The sequence below is a fragment of the Uranotaenia lowii genome, chromosome 2 (genome assembly GCF_029784155.1).
Source record: "Uranotaenia lowii strain MFRU-FL chromosome 2, ASM2978415v1, whole genome shotgun sequence".
Lineage (NCBI taxonomy): Eukaryota > Metazoa > Arthropoda > Insecta > Diptera > Culicidae > Uranotaenia > Uranotaenia lowii.
Window position 1 is genome coordinate 51,233,090 of NC_073692.1, and position 17,464 is coordinate 51,250,553.

Consider the following 17,464-nt stretch of genomic DNA (forward strand, 5'->3'; position numbering starts at 1 on the left):
GAAGTACGAAACAAATCCTTATGAAAATTTATTTAAGAAAATACGTACTTTTGTAGAAAAGAGCAGTGCTCATTATGCCCTGGGTGCTCGTTATGCCCTCATCTCCCCTACTTGACCTTAAAAGGTGTTTAATAATAAGTGTTGAATTAACACTTTAATCAACCTAATTTTATTTGATGACATTATAATTGAAAATATGTTAAATTGTAAATTTGTAATTGTAAATTGCAATGCAATTAACCTTTTGTTTTAATTGAAACTCTAAATAAGACATACAAAAACACTAGCTCGTCATTTGAATGGGTTTTAATTAAGAAGTGTAACTGAATAAGAACATAGTTTGAAAAATAATTTAACGCTTTTTGACAAAAATTGAAAACAAAAACGTGACATTCTAGAATAAAAGTTTCGAATCAATTATCAAACTTTTCTTAATACTTCAAATAATTCTGCGAAAAAAGCTATAGAAGTTTTCTATTTGATGACTTTTGCTCATTTAATGAATTTTGAAAGAAATTTTAAACCAAATTGAATTTTAGAAAAGCATAAATGTAATAGTTTCGCAGGTTCCAAAAATTTTTGAATGAAAACGGTCTGTCTGGAAATTCGTGTGTACAACGCACAAAACACGCATTAGTATTGGTGAACGTATGTTCAACGGACGACCTGGTTGAAATCGGTCGAAGTCAATTGGAAAGAGACAGATTATCAACTGTCAAAATCCATTCCTACTTGTTTCGACCTATTTCAACCTGTTTCGACTAACTTCCATTGAACACACATTGTAACTTGCACTGCACGACAGAAATTAAAAACAAATCGAAACAGCTGTTTTTGACAGTAAACAACTGCATGTGTGTTAGTGTAATAGAAATCGATAGAAACGAATCCTGCCTCTGAGCTTGATCGTTTTCGATTGGTTTCGATCGATTTCGATTGGCTTCATTGAACGTCAATTGGATTCGTTTCGATCACAACATTGGCTGAGTGAACAACAATTTACCAATCGAAATCGATTGAAACCGATTTCAATTGGCTGTTGAACACGCTTTTTACATACCTACATTAGAGCAAGTTCACTGGTTGAGATGGAGTTGGAAATTTCGAAGGTTTACAACACATCACAACACATTTGCCGTACACCGGTGTTGGGAAAATCTGATATTCGAACAGTTTCGCGCTGCAAAATTTGTATCGTATAATACTTTTTGGCTGAGGGTGATAGAAAAACACGATATTTTGCAACACCGAACCGAGTGATAGAGTCGGCGTTGCAATACAGTATTCGTGCATGAAACGCTTCGGTGCTGCCATCTATCTTATGCTCAAAACCTCAGTTGAGGGGAAAATATAGTAAATTGAGCAATTTCAGGATTTTAACATAAAGTGATATTTTCTTTTTTTCTTAAATATTTTATCACTTGAATTGATACGAATTGCAATGAAGTTAATAAACTCTTTAAAACTTACAGCCAATTTTTTTCATGCACTTGCCAATCGAATACATTTTGAGGCGCAGAGATGCCAGATAGCTGGGTGAAAAATAAATTCTGTTTGTTTTGCTTGAGCGATTTTCGGGAGTAGGAAATTGTTCGCTTTTTTATTTGAAAAAGATATTCCGTCGGAATGTCCGGTAACAAGTTCGGAACGCCGTCTTTAATGGATCCATCATCTTTAGAAAACGGAACACTCGCTGTTAATTCGACAAGTGTCAATTAGATCAAACGTAGGCGTCGTATCGGAAGTAAAATTTAAATTGTGTCTGAAATACCTATACTTTTCATTTGTCACATACTTAATTATCACTTTGAAAATGAAAGTTTTAGGAAGAGTTCAAAAACTTTATCAACTCGTGTAATCAAATGCACTCCAATAAAAAACTCCTAATTCTGCAGAATACAGTTTAATATTGGAATGCATTATAACTTAAGAAATACTTATTTATGCATATATGTAAATAATAAAATTCTCATATTGACACTACTGTAGTAAAATGAATTTGATTTCAATTTTCAAACGGTGAATTCAAAATACAAAAAGTCAGTAGAATTACTGAAAAGCAAATTCTCTTGGCAACGCTGGTTGCTTTCGATTTTATACCTTCGTATTCTATCACACCGGTGGACGGCCAACATTTTTGGTCTATATTTCACGATAGAAAAATTCCCATCTGTGCTACAGACGTCAAATTTCCTACCACTTTTTCCCAACACCATTGGACTTGCTCTTATAAGTTGAAGTAAGTGAGTTTTTGATAAAAGTGATTATGTCACCTAGTAGTGAGATAGAAAAATTATTTTTTGTAATTTTCTTTTTAGAGCTTTCATGTCTTCAGCAAGCTTTTAGATTGTAAAAAGTGTAGTAATTTTGTTCAAGACGTCAACATCGTAGAAGCTAACTATAAAAAGTTAGAAAGGTTCAAAAATGAAAAAAAAATTTCAAGATTTTCAGTGTTTTTAGGATATCTTTTCAAGCAGAGCTTCTACATGCCAGATATGTTTGAGAGAGTTTTGACTCACTCACAAAATGGAACAATTATGTAAAACACACTGATTTAGAATATTTTGACTGAAATGAGATATATGAAAAAAAAACTAAGAAAAAAACAGCTGTTTTCAAACAACTGTATGTTCCTAGTACGGGTGAGTTTGGTTAATGTTTTGATTGGATTATAATCAAGCAGAATTTAAATTTATAAAAAGCTATACACCCAAAATTCAGCCTCTGTGCCAATGGCGTGTAGTCAATTTCATAGCATTATTGGTACAAGAAGATAACGCGACCGGCACTGATTCGATTTGCGTCCACTGGCATTAACCTCCCAGCGCAACCGAATTGCGTATGTCTGAATGAAACAAAATAAAAACGTTTTCGCGTCCCTCCCCATCGCATCACAAGCCGAAGAAGGATGGAAATAAATACCGGCCAACACCAGGCAGCCAGCGAACCGAGCACTGTGCGTGTGAATGTAGCAAAAGCAACAACAAAAACATTCCTTCAATTTACTGGCAAACAACACCGGCCAAGCTGCCCGGCTTTAGCAGCTGTGTATATGTAGCGTGTGTATGTAATAGCAGGCAGTAAGCAAAGCACAGTTCTCATTCAATGGGTTTCCCGTTCCTTCACTCCCGTTCCCTTTCCCGTTTCCATCTTAAGACAAAGGAATGCATTGAAAGGAGGCCAAACGCCGGGAAGCCGCCGTTGTACGTTTTTTGTGATTGATCGGTAACAGAAAGCCTATGACAAATATACCTCGACCTGCATGAAGCTCGAATAGTACACTGGTTAGTATGTCGGACTGGCAAGACGATATAATTGGTGATGTGAGTTCGATTCTCACTACAGCGCTGTGGTTTCAATTTTTATTTTCTTGTTTCTGGGATGAATTATCCAATAGGAAGGAAATCCCATAAAATGTTTTTCTTGTTTCGCTTGAATGTAGTGGTCATCATTTTGGTTGGGAGCCGAGTCCTTATGCCAGTTACGGTTTTTCAAACATACCGTCTTCGGCACAGTGCACATTTCAGCGCATTATCGGCACAGAGATTTGCTAAATAGGCATTGGATTTTTGCAACCTCTTCTATGGGTGTAGTTTTCAATGTAGGGCCGTTGTTTTTGTAGCTTTATGATTGATTCAAGCTAGTAATTTTTAACGGGTCTAAGGGCAAATTAACCTTGGCCACAACCACATTAATTGCTTCCAGCGAGGTTCACACGAAAGAGTAACAATGATTGGACATGAGACGGGGAAATCGTAGTGATATCTAAAATTCAACAAAATTATCAGCTTTAACCTATACTTAACATCAGTGTTTACCATTATCAATTTTATAATACGAAAATATCGCAAGTGGAACTGAAATATAGTAAAAACATAAATATGGAAAATTCCTGGCAAAAAAAGATAAAGATAACTGTATTTCACCACTGAAACCTGAGTCGAACCGTTCATTTTAACGAAGATAAATTTAAAATATAGAGTATACAAAAGAATTCAACAAACTCAACTGAAATCGTTATTTAAAATAATTTATGTAAATTTTATACTTAATTTCCTGTGATATTTTATTCTAAGAAAAATAAGGTTGATATTCGAAATAAATCATAATTCAATGGTCAAAAAATGATTTACTGCCTCTTGAAGAAAATATTTGTTTGTTTCCGATTGATGAAAATAAAATATCTCCTGTCAACTATAAAAAAATACTCAGTACTATCCAGAAAAAGTACTAACTTGCAACTTGGCATTTCTCCCCATGTCTGCTTGTCCAGTGTAGGAGAGTGCAATTTTTTTTTTCTACAGCGCTTCCCAAGCTGTGCGGAATGAGATAAACTAAACCTGGTAAAAAGAGGGATATTGACAAACCTTAAGAGTGAGCAAGAGAAGGCGATCTGGCAACCAAAAAAAAAGGTCATCACCTACAGGGTGACAAAAAAATCCTGTCACACTTTTTTGGGGTTGCCTGTAGCCTACACGTTGCATCTCTCTGGTGCTATCAATATGTCAAATGAAAGGGCTAACTTTGCTGCCCAAAGTGGCAGCACTGAACCTCGAAAATACCCAAACTTGAGAACTTTCCCCGCCAACCCGAATGTAACTCCCTCCCTACAGGTTTGGCTATTGCCCGGTAAATTTGAATCGGCAGAGAGGTAACTCAAATCGCCAGAGGGATCGTAACGATCTCTCTGGCGATTTTGCATCATCACATCGTTAGAGAGGAACACACCATACGCGTGCCTTGGGTGAGTGCCACGAATTAAGCTAAGACACGCCCTCCAGAGAAACACACGAGCACAATCCGAATCGTGTTTGTATGTTTCCCTCCGAGACGCGTGTTCGCCTGCCTGAGAAGTCGACAGCTACGATTGAAAGCACACACGGGACACGGGGACAAAATGCGACCACACCGTACGAGAGTACGATTCAAACTGATTTCGCATGTACGCATTCGTATTTGTTGCCTCTAGGTATCTCGGCAGGACAAACCGAATGATAATATTTGCGTTCTTGGAGTGTCGCCGAAGTTAACCGTTTTATTCTAAGTTCGGTGACTCAACTCTCAATTTTTTGCATGCTCTGTCGATTTCTGAGAGGACGCGCTTACTGGGTGGTGGCATAGCTCAAAGTTAAGCTCTTAAAGGAGATCTTACCCCCCAAAATCTGATACCGCAATAAAATGGAAATCAAAATAGAAATAATTACCGCCAGGTACAGGTATCAAACCCATACCTGCAATGGCACTGCGATTACCATCTCAGGATGCTAACCGCTCGACCATCGGAGAGTTGTTGAGAGAGGCAACTACATCATCGTATATGCGAGACTTTCTGCGAATGAAGCGAGAATAAAAGTTTTCCCCCAAAAAAAACAGTTCTCCGCTTTGAACTTTCCCCCCAAACCTAAATCTGCCACGATGAGGTAATAGAATCAGATTCCCTTACAACAAAACCCCCCCCAAAAAAACAGTTCTCTGCTTGAAGGACAAGTTTGGCGTATTTGCAAGCTGTGATTTTTTCACAAACTTGAGTTGTCAATAATGAACTTAGGTTTGGGGGGTGGCAGTTCTCAAGTTTGGGTATTTTTGATTTTCAGTGAGAGTTTCGTTTCTGTGCAGTTTGTTTAAATTGAGTTGTGAGCAGAGATGCCAATATGCCTGATTTTTCAGGGATTGCCTGATTTTTCGAGGCTGTGCCTGACAACCTGAAAAGCCATTGAATTTCCCTGATTTTTCAAAAAATGCCTGATTTTGCCTGATTTTTGCGAATGTGATGAAAAATGGGTAGTAAGGAACTAAATTAGGTACCATTACTGAAGTTAAAAAGCGAAAATGTGGCTGAATGAAACCAATCGAAAGATTCCCATTAATTCATATCTTAAAAAGGGAATGAAAGGAAATCATTCGGCTTTGATTCAGCAGAATTATGCAACCAAGTAGGCCCACAACACAGTAAAAATGTAGAGTGATGACCAAAAAAAAAAAGGTCATAACTTTTAGAGGAATTTCCGTTACTTATGTGTAGCCTGATTTTGCCTGATTTTTATTTCACCAGTTCCCTGATTTTTGAAAATATATGTTGGCAATCCTGGTTGTGAGCCATGGCAGAGTTAAGAGTAGCTGTTATCGCTGAATATGTGAGAGGATACAAACTTGGACACACATTTTTAACCTTCCCATGCCGTTCGGGTCAATATGACCCGAAGCGCACATTTAAAATCTCTTTATCATCATTCCAATATACTGAAGAACTATGAGTTTTGACAGACCAAGTATGTTCTATGAAAATAATGATCAAATTAACGTCAAAAAATTGAAATTTGAGTTTTGAAAATCGGTTCATTGGGAAATGAAATACAGCTAAGCAAAGCAAAAAATTGATATCGTTTTTTTAAAGTTAGATTTTTTTCTACCGGAAGATCTGAGATTGCGGTCAAAACTTTCATTGGACCCCAACATATCTATACACTGTCGAATAGATGGATTCTTGAAGATTTCAAACATCAATGAAACACTTAAATACAGAAAAGCTGTCAAAAGTTAGTTATGAGCATTTTAAAAATAAAATTGATTTTTCGGACTTTTTACTTTCTGAACCAGTTTCTGATAACTTGGTTATACATATCGACTTTATTTTGAAATTTTGAGTAATAAGAACAAATTACCTACACAATGAATATAATATCATCAAAATCGGTTAACATTTACAGCCAGGAGAACGAAATCAAACTACAACTCAAATTTCCCCGAAACGGATATTTTGCGAACGGCATGGGAAGGTTAAATCAACCGAAAATTCGTGTACCGTACCATAAATCGGTACCTAGTGACCGGTGGCACCGAGGACAAGGCACGATCTGGACGACCAAAGTCTGTGAGAACTCCAGAATTTGGAGCAATTCAAGCGAGTTATCACGATAATCTGGGACGAGATGCCGATGAAGCACGTGCGCGCCGCCGAGACGTCTGAAGCTGGTTTGATCAGAAAAAGGTGGTGTAATTCCGAGATATAGTCTGTGACGTATCTTTATGAGTTACTGAATAATGCTATTAAAGCCAGATTCAGATTTTCTTCTTATTCATTAAAATATTGAGATTTTTCTGTGTGACCGGGCTTTTTTGTCACCATGTATAAAGTTCGCCATCCAGACTTTTTCACACTTTTCCAGACATTTTTCCAAAATCTTCCAGACATTTCTCAAAAACAGTTGACATCACTGTTCGTTGCCTCTAGGTATCTCGGCAGGACAAACCGAATGAGAATATTTGCGTTCTTGGAGTGTCGCTGAAATTAACCGTTTTATTCTAAGTTCGGTGACTCAACTCTCAATTTTTTGCATGCTCTGTCGATTTCTAAGAGGGTGCACTTACTGGGGTTAAATTTTTCAGAAAAATGCTCCCAAGTCAAATAAGAAGAAATATCGGTCACGGCGTGCGCGAGTGTCACCGAAATATAACCGTTTTTTTCTAAGTCGGGATACCCAGTGCTCAATTTTGTGAACTCTCTGTTGATTTTTGAGAGGACGCTAGGATGTATAGGAGAAATCTGAGAGCTTCCGCTCTCACACTTGCTGTCCGAGACGTGATCTGCGAAAGAGAATCGCAATTTGAACAAACTGAATGTACAAATTTGATAGCATAGTAGGCGTCAATAGTTTTAATAAATGAATCACTAGATTGTGATATTTTTAGACAGTAAGTAATTGAAAAAAAAATTGCTAAGCGTTCCTCTCTCCTTTTGGTCGATGTTTCAGTTCTAGTTAGGGTGCGTCTCATGATCCCGGTTGTTGTAAGCACTCGTAAAACTCTTCCTTAGCCGTCTTAGCGTCAGCTCGCACCAGATCAATGACATCGATGAAACACTCATGGGCATAGTCGGCTCTCAGGATTCCGGTATTGTAATATTCGTAGAAGAATTCTTCGACTTTTTTAAACATATGAAATGCGGCGTTAGTTGTTTGTGGTACCTGCAAAGCATTAATTTTTATGTTTAATATGCTCAATATGAGCTTTTTTTTTTAAATAAAATATACCACATGGTGTAAAACTACTTACAAATCTAACGAAGCAATTAACTTGATCAAAAATATCACCAATTACATCATAACATTGATATCGAAATTTAGTCTCCAGCTCTTCAATTTCGGCGTAGAAATAGACTGCAAGTGATTCATTAACCGAAGACTTCAGGTTGTCAATTTCTTCGATCAAGGTTCCGCTGCACTCATTAGCTTTCGCGAAAGCTTCTTCTCCGATTGTGCGAAGTTTTTGTGCGGTAGTCTCTAAACACTCGCTCACGATATTATTTGCTCCCTGTATTTCCTGATTCACGTTTTCGAGGATTTCCGAAGAGTTGTGTAAAATATCATTCAACAATAGCTTGCCTGCATCCAAAATATTTTGGTACAGAACTGAGATCTGCCTGTCAATTTTTTCAAACACGTTATAGGTCTTGTGGAAATTAAGCTCAAGTACTGGCTGTATTTTCAAATAAATTCCTTGCGCAAGATCCCACTGCTCCTCAAACGCCTGATGGGAATCTAGTTTGGGATCGAGCTTCAGATGTCCGAAAGGTTCGTCCGGATAGTTCGAGGCTCCGGCTAGAGCAACCACGGTGAATAGCACAGCGATCTTCATTGCTGTTTTTCCCGATATACAATACGGTCTGAATGTACGAGGTCCGGTGATTCTATATTTATAGTCTGTAGCCTTTGCAAGTGATCTTGTTGAAGACCTATTGGGAACAGTTTTTAATTAGTCTTGATGAGGACAGATAAGGAAAAATTATGGATTATCAGAAGAAGTGGTACCTAAACGATAACTAAAGTCTTAAAGTCTGGAGCACGCGATTTGTCTAGCTTAACTTTTATTGCGGATGCGGATGAGTCATATGAATGAAAATGATGTTTAAGAAATGAACTTCAACAAACTTTATATGTATCATATGTAATCCGCATGTAATCATATGCAAAATGCAAAATCGAACCAGGACAATAGTCAACCTATTCGGAATAGAAAAAAGGAATATTTTTTAGCAAAAAAAATTAAAAGGAACCATCATCAGCGCTCAGCTCAAGGGAAACCCGTGCAAACTCAAGTACTAAATCAATTGCGTGATAATTAACTACTTCTCGTTAAGGGGGGGGTAGGGTCTAACGGGTATAAAAAAACACCATTTTCACAATTTTTTTCTAGAGCTATCGTTCAAACAAATGTATTCAAATTTTTTGCATTATACAAAGCATTGTTAAAAGAACATTTAGTATTTTTTTCGTAGAAAAATATTGAAAAATGAACCGGTGACAGAACATTTTCAAAGATGCCTTTTAGAAAACAGGATTTGCGGTGGAAACTGTATCTCAGCACAGAATCATCTGAATTCAAAAAATCAGAGCAAAATATTTTAAATAGATGTTTTTCTGGACCCCAACGTTTTTATTTAACTTAAAAATATTTTTATGAAATTTTTGTGGCTGTTTGAAGTAAAAACTACGATTTTTCACTTAAAAATCCGCCATTTTTCACCTATAGAATCTCCCCAAAGTAAAAAAATCAAAAAAGAAAAACGTTGGGGTCTGGTATTTTATATGTAGAAAATATGTTCCAAATTTGAAAAGAATCGGATAAGTAGTTTTCAAATGACGATGTCCACGGACTTTAAAAATGTGCTTTCGAGAAAAACGCGTTTGAAGTTTCTGCTCTTGCTTCCTTGCAGTATTAGATAGGAGGAGATAAAGGCCTATAACTTCTACAGTTTTGCTTCAATTGACTTGAAAATTTGACACAACATTCTTGAAATGATTTACAATAAGAAAATAAAAAAATAAAAAAAAACGATTTTTTGTTAGACCCTACCCCCCCCTTAATATAAGTTTGAGACAGACATTCGCATGATTTAAGGGTGATACGGTCAAAATTTGGTCAATATCAACTTGACGTATTTCTTTCAATTTTGCATTTAAAAAACCTGAACACCCCTCATCTTGAAGGTGTGTGTGTGTAGAATGTTGCTCCTATTTTGATTTTGGAATTCACTCTTCACTCTTAAGTTGTCAAAATGCCGTCCAAGGAAGAAGAGCAGCGTATCAAAATTTTGCTCGCGCATCGCGAAAATCCGAGCTACTCGCACGCAAAGCTGACAAAATCGCTAAAAGTTGCCAAATCAACCGTTACAAATGTAATTAAAGTGTTTGGGGAACGTTTGTCGACAGCTAGGAAGTCTGGATCGGGAGGAAATCGAAAACCGGAAGCCGCTGAGACGACAAAGAGAGTTGCCGGTAGTTTCAAGCGAAAACCTAACCTCTCTCTCCGAGATGCCTCAAATAAGCTGGGTGTATCGTCTACAACCGTGCATCGAGCCAAAACACGAGCCGGACTATCGACTTACAAAAAGGTAGTGACTCCAAATCGCGATGATAAACAAAATACGACAGCCAAAGCGCGATCCCGGAGGCTGTACACGACGATGTTGACGAAGTTTGACTGCGTGATAATGGATGACGAAACCTACGTCAAAGCCGATTACAAGCAGCTTCCGGGACAGGAGTTTTATACGGCAAAAGGAAGGGGAAAGGTAGCAGATATTTTCAAGCACATGAAACTGTCAAAGTTCGCGAAGAAATATCTGGTTTTGCAAGCCATCTGTACCTGTGGCTTGGCAGCATTTTCATAGCTTCCGGGACTGTCAACCAAGAAATTTACGTGAAAAAGTGTTTGAATAAACGTTTGCTGCCTTTCCTGAAGAAACAAGGTTGTTCCGTACTGTTTTGGAAAATTTGGCATCTTGCCATTACGGTTAAAAGGCCATAGAGTGGTACGCCGCCAACAACGTGCAGGTGGTTCCCAAGGACAAGAACCCACCCAACACGCCAGAGCTCCGCCCAATTGAGAAATACTGGGCTATTGTCAAGAGGAAAAAGACCAAAAAAACTGTAGTTCAAGGCAAACTGGCTTTCTGCGGCGAAGAAGGTGGACAAGGTGGCTGTACAAAATCTGATGGCAGGGGTTAAACGTAAGGCCTGGCAATTCGGGTTTGGAAAAGCGGAAGCATAACTTAATATTTTTCCTGAATTTTATATAAATTAAACTTGAAAGAGAAATTTAAATTGATTTTTAAATACACGATTTCACCGATTTACACGCGTTTTTCCTTGGCCAAATTTGGACCGTATCACCCTTTATTAGGAGACTTTGAACTAATTTTAGAGATTAGCAAATTAATAAAAATTGCTTGAAAACCCAACTTTTTTGCACCGATCTTGAAGAACAAGAATTTTTCTAGAATAACATGTTTTAACAGTGTCCAGCAATTTCTCCAAATTATCAACGAAAAAGGCATATTTCCAAAAAAATTAATAGATTTTTTGTGATTGTGACGACACAGTCAGTACCAATACTATAGCAGGGCTGCCTTGGCACTACCTTCTTGAAATATTCCTTGAACAAGAATTGCTTCTTCGCATGATTAGACTTTAGATAAGAAAGCTCTTCAACCTTCATCAGCTGTTGACGAAGTTACTTTGGAAAAAAAAACACCTGTGACTGATTCGTAAATAAAATGTGGTAGGGTAAGTCGAAAATTTCTGGAATAAATCCGATCTTGCTTAACGTTTTAAAACTTCGGTGCTGGGATCGATCATAGGGAATACAATAATTGGGAACAGTGGCAGTACTGTGTAGCACGTTTATAGAAATTCTACAGACATGCTTGAATCTAGCTAAGAATTTTAATTCATCAAATGATCACATTTAAAGTCACAGCTGTGAAAGTCACGCAAGCTAATGTCAAGGCTGTTTGCATGATCGCTATTTTGACTTCAAAAATAAATAAATAAATTTGAGTATGGGAGAATGAGAAGATTATTTTTTAGCGGCCCACCACAATCCCCTACACAAGTGGTCGGCAGCCTTTTGAGTAAGATGAGCCAAATACTTCACATTTCAAAATTTCATTGTTTGAAAGAGCCACATTTGAGATTTATTGTTTTTGTTTTTTTTACAAAAAACAAACAAAACATTTTTTTCACAAAAACGAACACATACAGGATCTCAATGAAACTTGATGTTCGAAGAGATTCCTTTTTCTTAACTCTAAGCGTACATCTTTCGTGGATATGATAGGTAGAATCTTACAAATGCAAAAACCACCAACCCACAGAAAGTGTACTATGTACGCCGTGACCGGTATTCGATCTCATACCCGCTGGCTTAGAAGACTTGAAGACTATCCTCTACGCCACGGGCTGCGAATCATCAATAAGCATAAGTTTTACACAAATAACTTTAGAGTTTTTTCTAACTTTCTTTGAACAAATATTTTAAAAATGAAAAGAAGATATGAATAAGATGAAAAATGTTAAAAATGAGCGGAAGGATAATTTAATTTTAAATATTTTTATCAGATTTCATCTCTTCGTTCCTTATCTTTCATCTTATTCTAATTTTCACGTTTCACCGATATAATCGAGTAATAATCTCATGAAATAAATTTACGGTGATTAACTCTTCATTTCATTACTATGCTTTTTCATGACATTCACCAGATTTAGCTAATCCTTTCCAAAATCCAGAAGTATGAGGATAAATTCAACTGAAATTAATTCAGCCGAAAATTTCAATCTTTATAAATCACTAGCTGATTTTACCCGGCCTTGCTCGGGTTCACATAAAATAAAAATCAAAATGAGTCGTTTGACTTTTCGAAATTTTGAAAGCTTTATATTCATCATTATAAATAATCAGGCCCTTATTAAGCCATTCAAGCTTTGTTAGCCTTTTAAAGTTTAAATTGAGATTATTCACTGTGTTTGTCGTTTTCATGTTATAGAAATACTTATTGGTATGAAATTTTAATTGATAAACATTCAAACAAATTTCTCTTGAATGCTTATGCATCCTAACACGAAAAACATTTTTTACCCGCCTTTTTAGGAGGCTTGAATAGATTTGGTCATATATTTTTTAGATTGAAGAATCAAATGATAAAATATTTTTTATCTTTCCCATCCCCCATCTAATAAAAATCTCTTTTAGAGGTCATCCCACTTTTCAAGATGGAAAATCTTCCTATGCAATGGTATTGGTATATTCATGTTTTATTTTCTAGCAAACTCCTAAAAAGACTTCCGAATCTTGTTGAAGATTTTCCATATTTTCAATTGTATGTGTGCTTTATTCGCCTTTCAATTTCACACTGTTTTTGAGTACTTGAAAGTTCCATTAATATTTTTTGTAAGTTATCGAAATCATATCATGTAAAAACCGAAGTAACTATTATAATGCTAGGAAGAAGGTTTTATTTGAATTATATTTCAGTGTTTCTATACACCATCACCCAATTAATTATTGTGAAGAGTGATCAATGTTAAAATTCTTAGATATAATTTTTCTGAATTCGCAGCGCTAAACTGTTCTACAATAAGTTTTCTCAAAAATGGATTGTAGAATAGAACACATTGATGACCAAAAAAGACCAATTGACCAACTATATTGAACGGTATGAACCTAAAAATCTCAGATTTAATTATCTTATCAATTTGGTAATCCCCCGCTGAAATACCCTGACGGCTATCAAAGCGTTGAAATCGAAGCCTTCAACTAATAACTCTGAATCCTATCATTTTTTTCTTGCTCTATGAGGGATTCCAAAAATATGACAGTAGTTTGTTCTTTAAAGCTGGATTTTATGAAAATCGGTTCATTAGTTTTTCAACCTCAGTCCAATTAGTAATTCCACTGAAGAAGTCAATTCACTGTTCACTGTTCAGGTCACTGTATATTCCCCCAACGGCGGTAGGAAGCACTTTGCAAACCACTACAATTTTAGTCAATATATTCCTAACAGGCAAGTTGTATTTTTAATTCAAAATGTAGGCTCATTATTGCAAATATCTCGTACCGGTACCACGTGTTTAGAACAGTAGAAGGAAAAAAAACCCGCCAACATTCTACCTTTCGAATCTTTAATGCTCAGCAAGCTTTGATTTGCTTTCCACTACACGTGAACTCTGGACGATCGTTTCTAATACCCGGCCCCTGGTGATGGTGAAAATAACCCGCCAAGGGGAAAAAGTCTGTTGACCAAATGGGTGCCATGACTTTTGGTTTGTGGGAATAAATACGAAAGTTGTATGGGAGGGTTCCTTTTCTTAGGTGGAAGGGGCTCAGAACCAGCGTTGCCAACCTTCCAGGTTTTTCTGGATTCTTCCAGATTTTTATGTGTTATCCAGAAATACAGACCTCATGTTGCCTGGTCCAGACTTTTCATAAATTATCCAGATTTGTCCAGAAATTGGTATAACTCAACGTTTTGATAAAAAACAAATACAATTGAAATCCAATAGCTCATAACGGCAATACTGAATTTACTGTGAAGCAGTATACAGAAGTTATTTTGACAGCTGAATGGGTCTAAGCTTTCGGTTGTTCAAGCTTTTGTTCACATAGACTCAGACCTTGATTATTTTCAAGTAATGAGTATTGAATCCTTAGACTACAATTTGGCAATCTGGCGACCAAAAAAAAAAAAAAAAAAGGTCGTCACCTATAAAGTTTACCATCCAGACTTTTCCAGACATTTTTTTCTAAATCTTCCAGACATTTCTGAAAAACAGTTGGCATCCCTGCTCAGAACTATTACTAAAACCTTACCCTGGTTCAATTACATCTCTGTGCCAAATTTCAGGCTGATCGGTTAAGCGGTGTGGATTTGTATAAGGTGCATACAAACAAACGTTTATGTTTAAATGTTTAAACATATATTATTGTCCAACTCATCTTTATATATTAGAAGAAGAAGATGCTCCTGACAGTTGGTTACAAATTCAAAAATCTCATTTTATGTCACATGTGATTCTTCAGTATTGTGCATTCGATTGAATGAAGAATTAAATCCATTACGTTGTAGATTATTCATCAGTGCTTGCTGAAGCTTAGATTATTGAAAAAAAAAACTATAGTTTAACCAGTATAAATCTGTAATAATGTCATTTTTTAAGCCTTCATTGAAAATTCGTGACAATTAATAAAGCAACAGAACATTTTTACCGGCGAGATCAGTTTAAGCATAATCTTCGAATTTGATTTTTCATCACAGAAAATTGAATACTTAATCATGCTATAATTTCGATCTCACTAATCTACTCTATCGCAATAAATGAAACCTCAGTGTTACACATATTGATCCTTCAAGGAAACCTCATTCGGCCATCGGGAAAATGCGATACTAAATGATGCTATCATTTTGGCATTTTTAGCTCATTTTGGTTACTGTTTGCTATCGATTTAGTCATCAATGTCTGCCCGGGTAAGACACTTAAATACAGTTTATTCCAATATACATCCATTTTAGAAGGCACAAGAGCAAAATAAAAGTGGAAAACTATCTTTTGTCATTGACTGTCAATAAAAAATCCATATAACACGAATTCAATCTAAAAAATATATTTTAATTTGCAGTTAAATAAAATATAAATCACAACTCTCGTTGCCCTTCTTCACTTTGCAAGCCACCAACGCATTACGCATTACGCATTACTATTACTGCTGAACGCACTCTTTGAACTCGCCCAACACCTTCTGGACATCGTTAGTAACCTGTCGGACGACATCCAGCAAACATCCGCGGGTATCGTTCAGGAGTGAGATCGATTCTTGTAACGTTTCAGCGAGCAGATCAGCAATATCCTTCAAGATTTCAACCACAATCTCGTTGGTTTCCGGAATCTGTAACGACAATCATTTTGTATGAAGTCAAGTTTTAAAACATCCCATAGAACTCACCTGTCCCAAGATGCATTTCACCTGGCCGATGAAGTCTGAATTATCGTCGACGCACTTCTGACCCAAAGCCTGAATTTCCTTGATCTTCTTCAGGAAGAAATCCACGTGCTCTTTAACGTTGCTGCGCACAATCTTCAAACGAGCGACGAAATCTTCGAAACACTTCTTTGCATTGTCGACGGCGTTTTGAGCGATCTCTTCCAGGCGGGCAGGGAAAACGGCCAAACAATCGGTTATCGGTCCTTTGCTACTAACCATACTCTCTTTGGCCTCGTCAACAGCTTTGTTGATGCTGTTGATGGCTTCTTCCAACAATTGCTCTCCCTGTTTGGTGGCATCGTCAAGCAGTTTGTCCGACTGTTGGATCAACCCCTGGATTGCCTTCTCTGCCTGTTCGATGATGAAGTTGAATGCGTTCAAAACGTGCTGAACCAATCCTCGGGAGAGAACCTCGCGTTGTTGCGTTTCTTGAATATGGTATTGAGTCAGCGAATTGAGATGGGCGAAAGAATTATCCGGAAAGCCGGATGCTTTACAGGTGCTGACAGCTAGCACAGCTGCAAATGAACAAAGTACTAACAGTTTCATCTTGAGGTGTTCTGGAGAAGAATCGATATCAACTGATTGAAGCTCTGTCAGGGACTAGTTTTTATATGATGGAGTGTAGCGCAAGCTTATCTTTCATTCAGAAGGTACAACAAATTAGGTACTTGAGGGCCTATGTGTGCTTGGTAAAAACATATCGTCTAGTACAAGTACTTAACCTTTGGAACATGATTTCGTAATCAAACTTCATGGACGTCTTCTCGAAAGTGCAATAGATAGACCATTGCATGGAAGTATTAATGGGTCAATTGTTAGTATAAGCTCAGGGGAGATTATGGAAGCAAAAACATCATAAAATTAATCATACACTTATTAGATAATCAAACACATTATGACGATAAAGAGATTGATTGTAGTATGTCTGTCTCCAAGATGGATATTGCAGCCCTGCGACCTTTCAAGGTCTTCGAAATATTTTCGGCATAACAAGGCCTTCATCCCTTACAAGTTCATTGCCCAGGGTCCAGAAGGCATTAAATGCAATTACACAGAGCTCAATTATTCTAGATAGTATTCATCGATGGCTGATGATAGAATTTTCTGCCTTTTTCATCTGTTAATGTAAGAAGAACGTGGTGTCATTCTTAGGCAACGTTTTGACTCTCTATAGCCTTCAACACTAACTTACCGGAGGGGGTCAAATGATATTTTTTGAACTTCAAATGACTATAACTCCCATTTTAATTGCTTTAACGCAAACTTTTCTTAATGACTATTTTTATTTTTATAATGCACAACATTATGATTGATTGTTTGAATATTTCGAAAAACGTATGTGGTATACCTATTTATATCGCCGGGGGTCAAATGACCCCTAACACCTTTTCCGCTAAAACTCTCTTGTTTCTCTACCGATTTTACAAAATTATTAGTTTTGAAAAGCTTGTAACGTGACTCAAATATGGTTCTCAAACAATATTAAGCTACAACCATTTAATTTAAAGTTATGTATGTTTTATGTATGTTGGTTATCCACCATGGGTGCACGGATTCACCGAGATGTCACAAATTCACAAATATTAAGTTCGACAAATCTCCAATGCAACGCGTACATCATACCCGGACCCCATGGCTTCGTATG

General features: G+C 36.8%; 2 protein-coding genes across 2 annotated transcripts; both read right to left on the bottom strand.

Moving 5' to 3' along the window:
• Positions 1 to 6,651: 6,651 nt before the first annotated feature.
• On the bottom strand, positions 6,652 to 8,649 carry LOC129749469 (uncharacterized). The gene is made up of 2 exons (XM_055744444.1): positions 8,053 to 8,649; positions 6,652 to 7,964 (listed from the first exon to the last, which is right to left on the bottom strand). The coding sequence occupies exons 1-2, from the start codon at positions 8,632 to 8,634 to the stop codon at positions 7,770 to 7,772; spliced, it is 777 nt and encodes a 258-aa protein (XP_055600419.1). The 5' UTR covers positions 8,635 to 8,649; the 3' UTR covers positions 6,652 to 7,769.
• A 6,764-nt stretch (positions 8,650 to 15,413) lies between these two features.
• On the bottom strand, positions 15,414 to 16,406 carry LOC129749477 (uncharacterized). Its single transcript, XM_055744450.1, has 2 exons — positions 15,778 to 16,406; positions 15,414 to 15,720 (listed from the first exon to the last, which is right to left on the bottom strand). The coding sequence occupies exons 1-2, from the start codon at positions 16,363 to 16,365 to the stop codon at positions 15,535 to 15,537; spliced, it is 774 nt and encodes a 257-aa protein (XP_055600425.1). The 5' UTR covers positions 16,366 to 16,406; the 3' UTR covers positions 15,414 to 15,534.
• Positions 16,407 to 17,464: the final 1,058 nt, after the last annotated feature.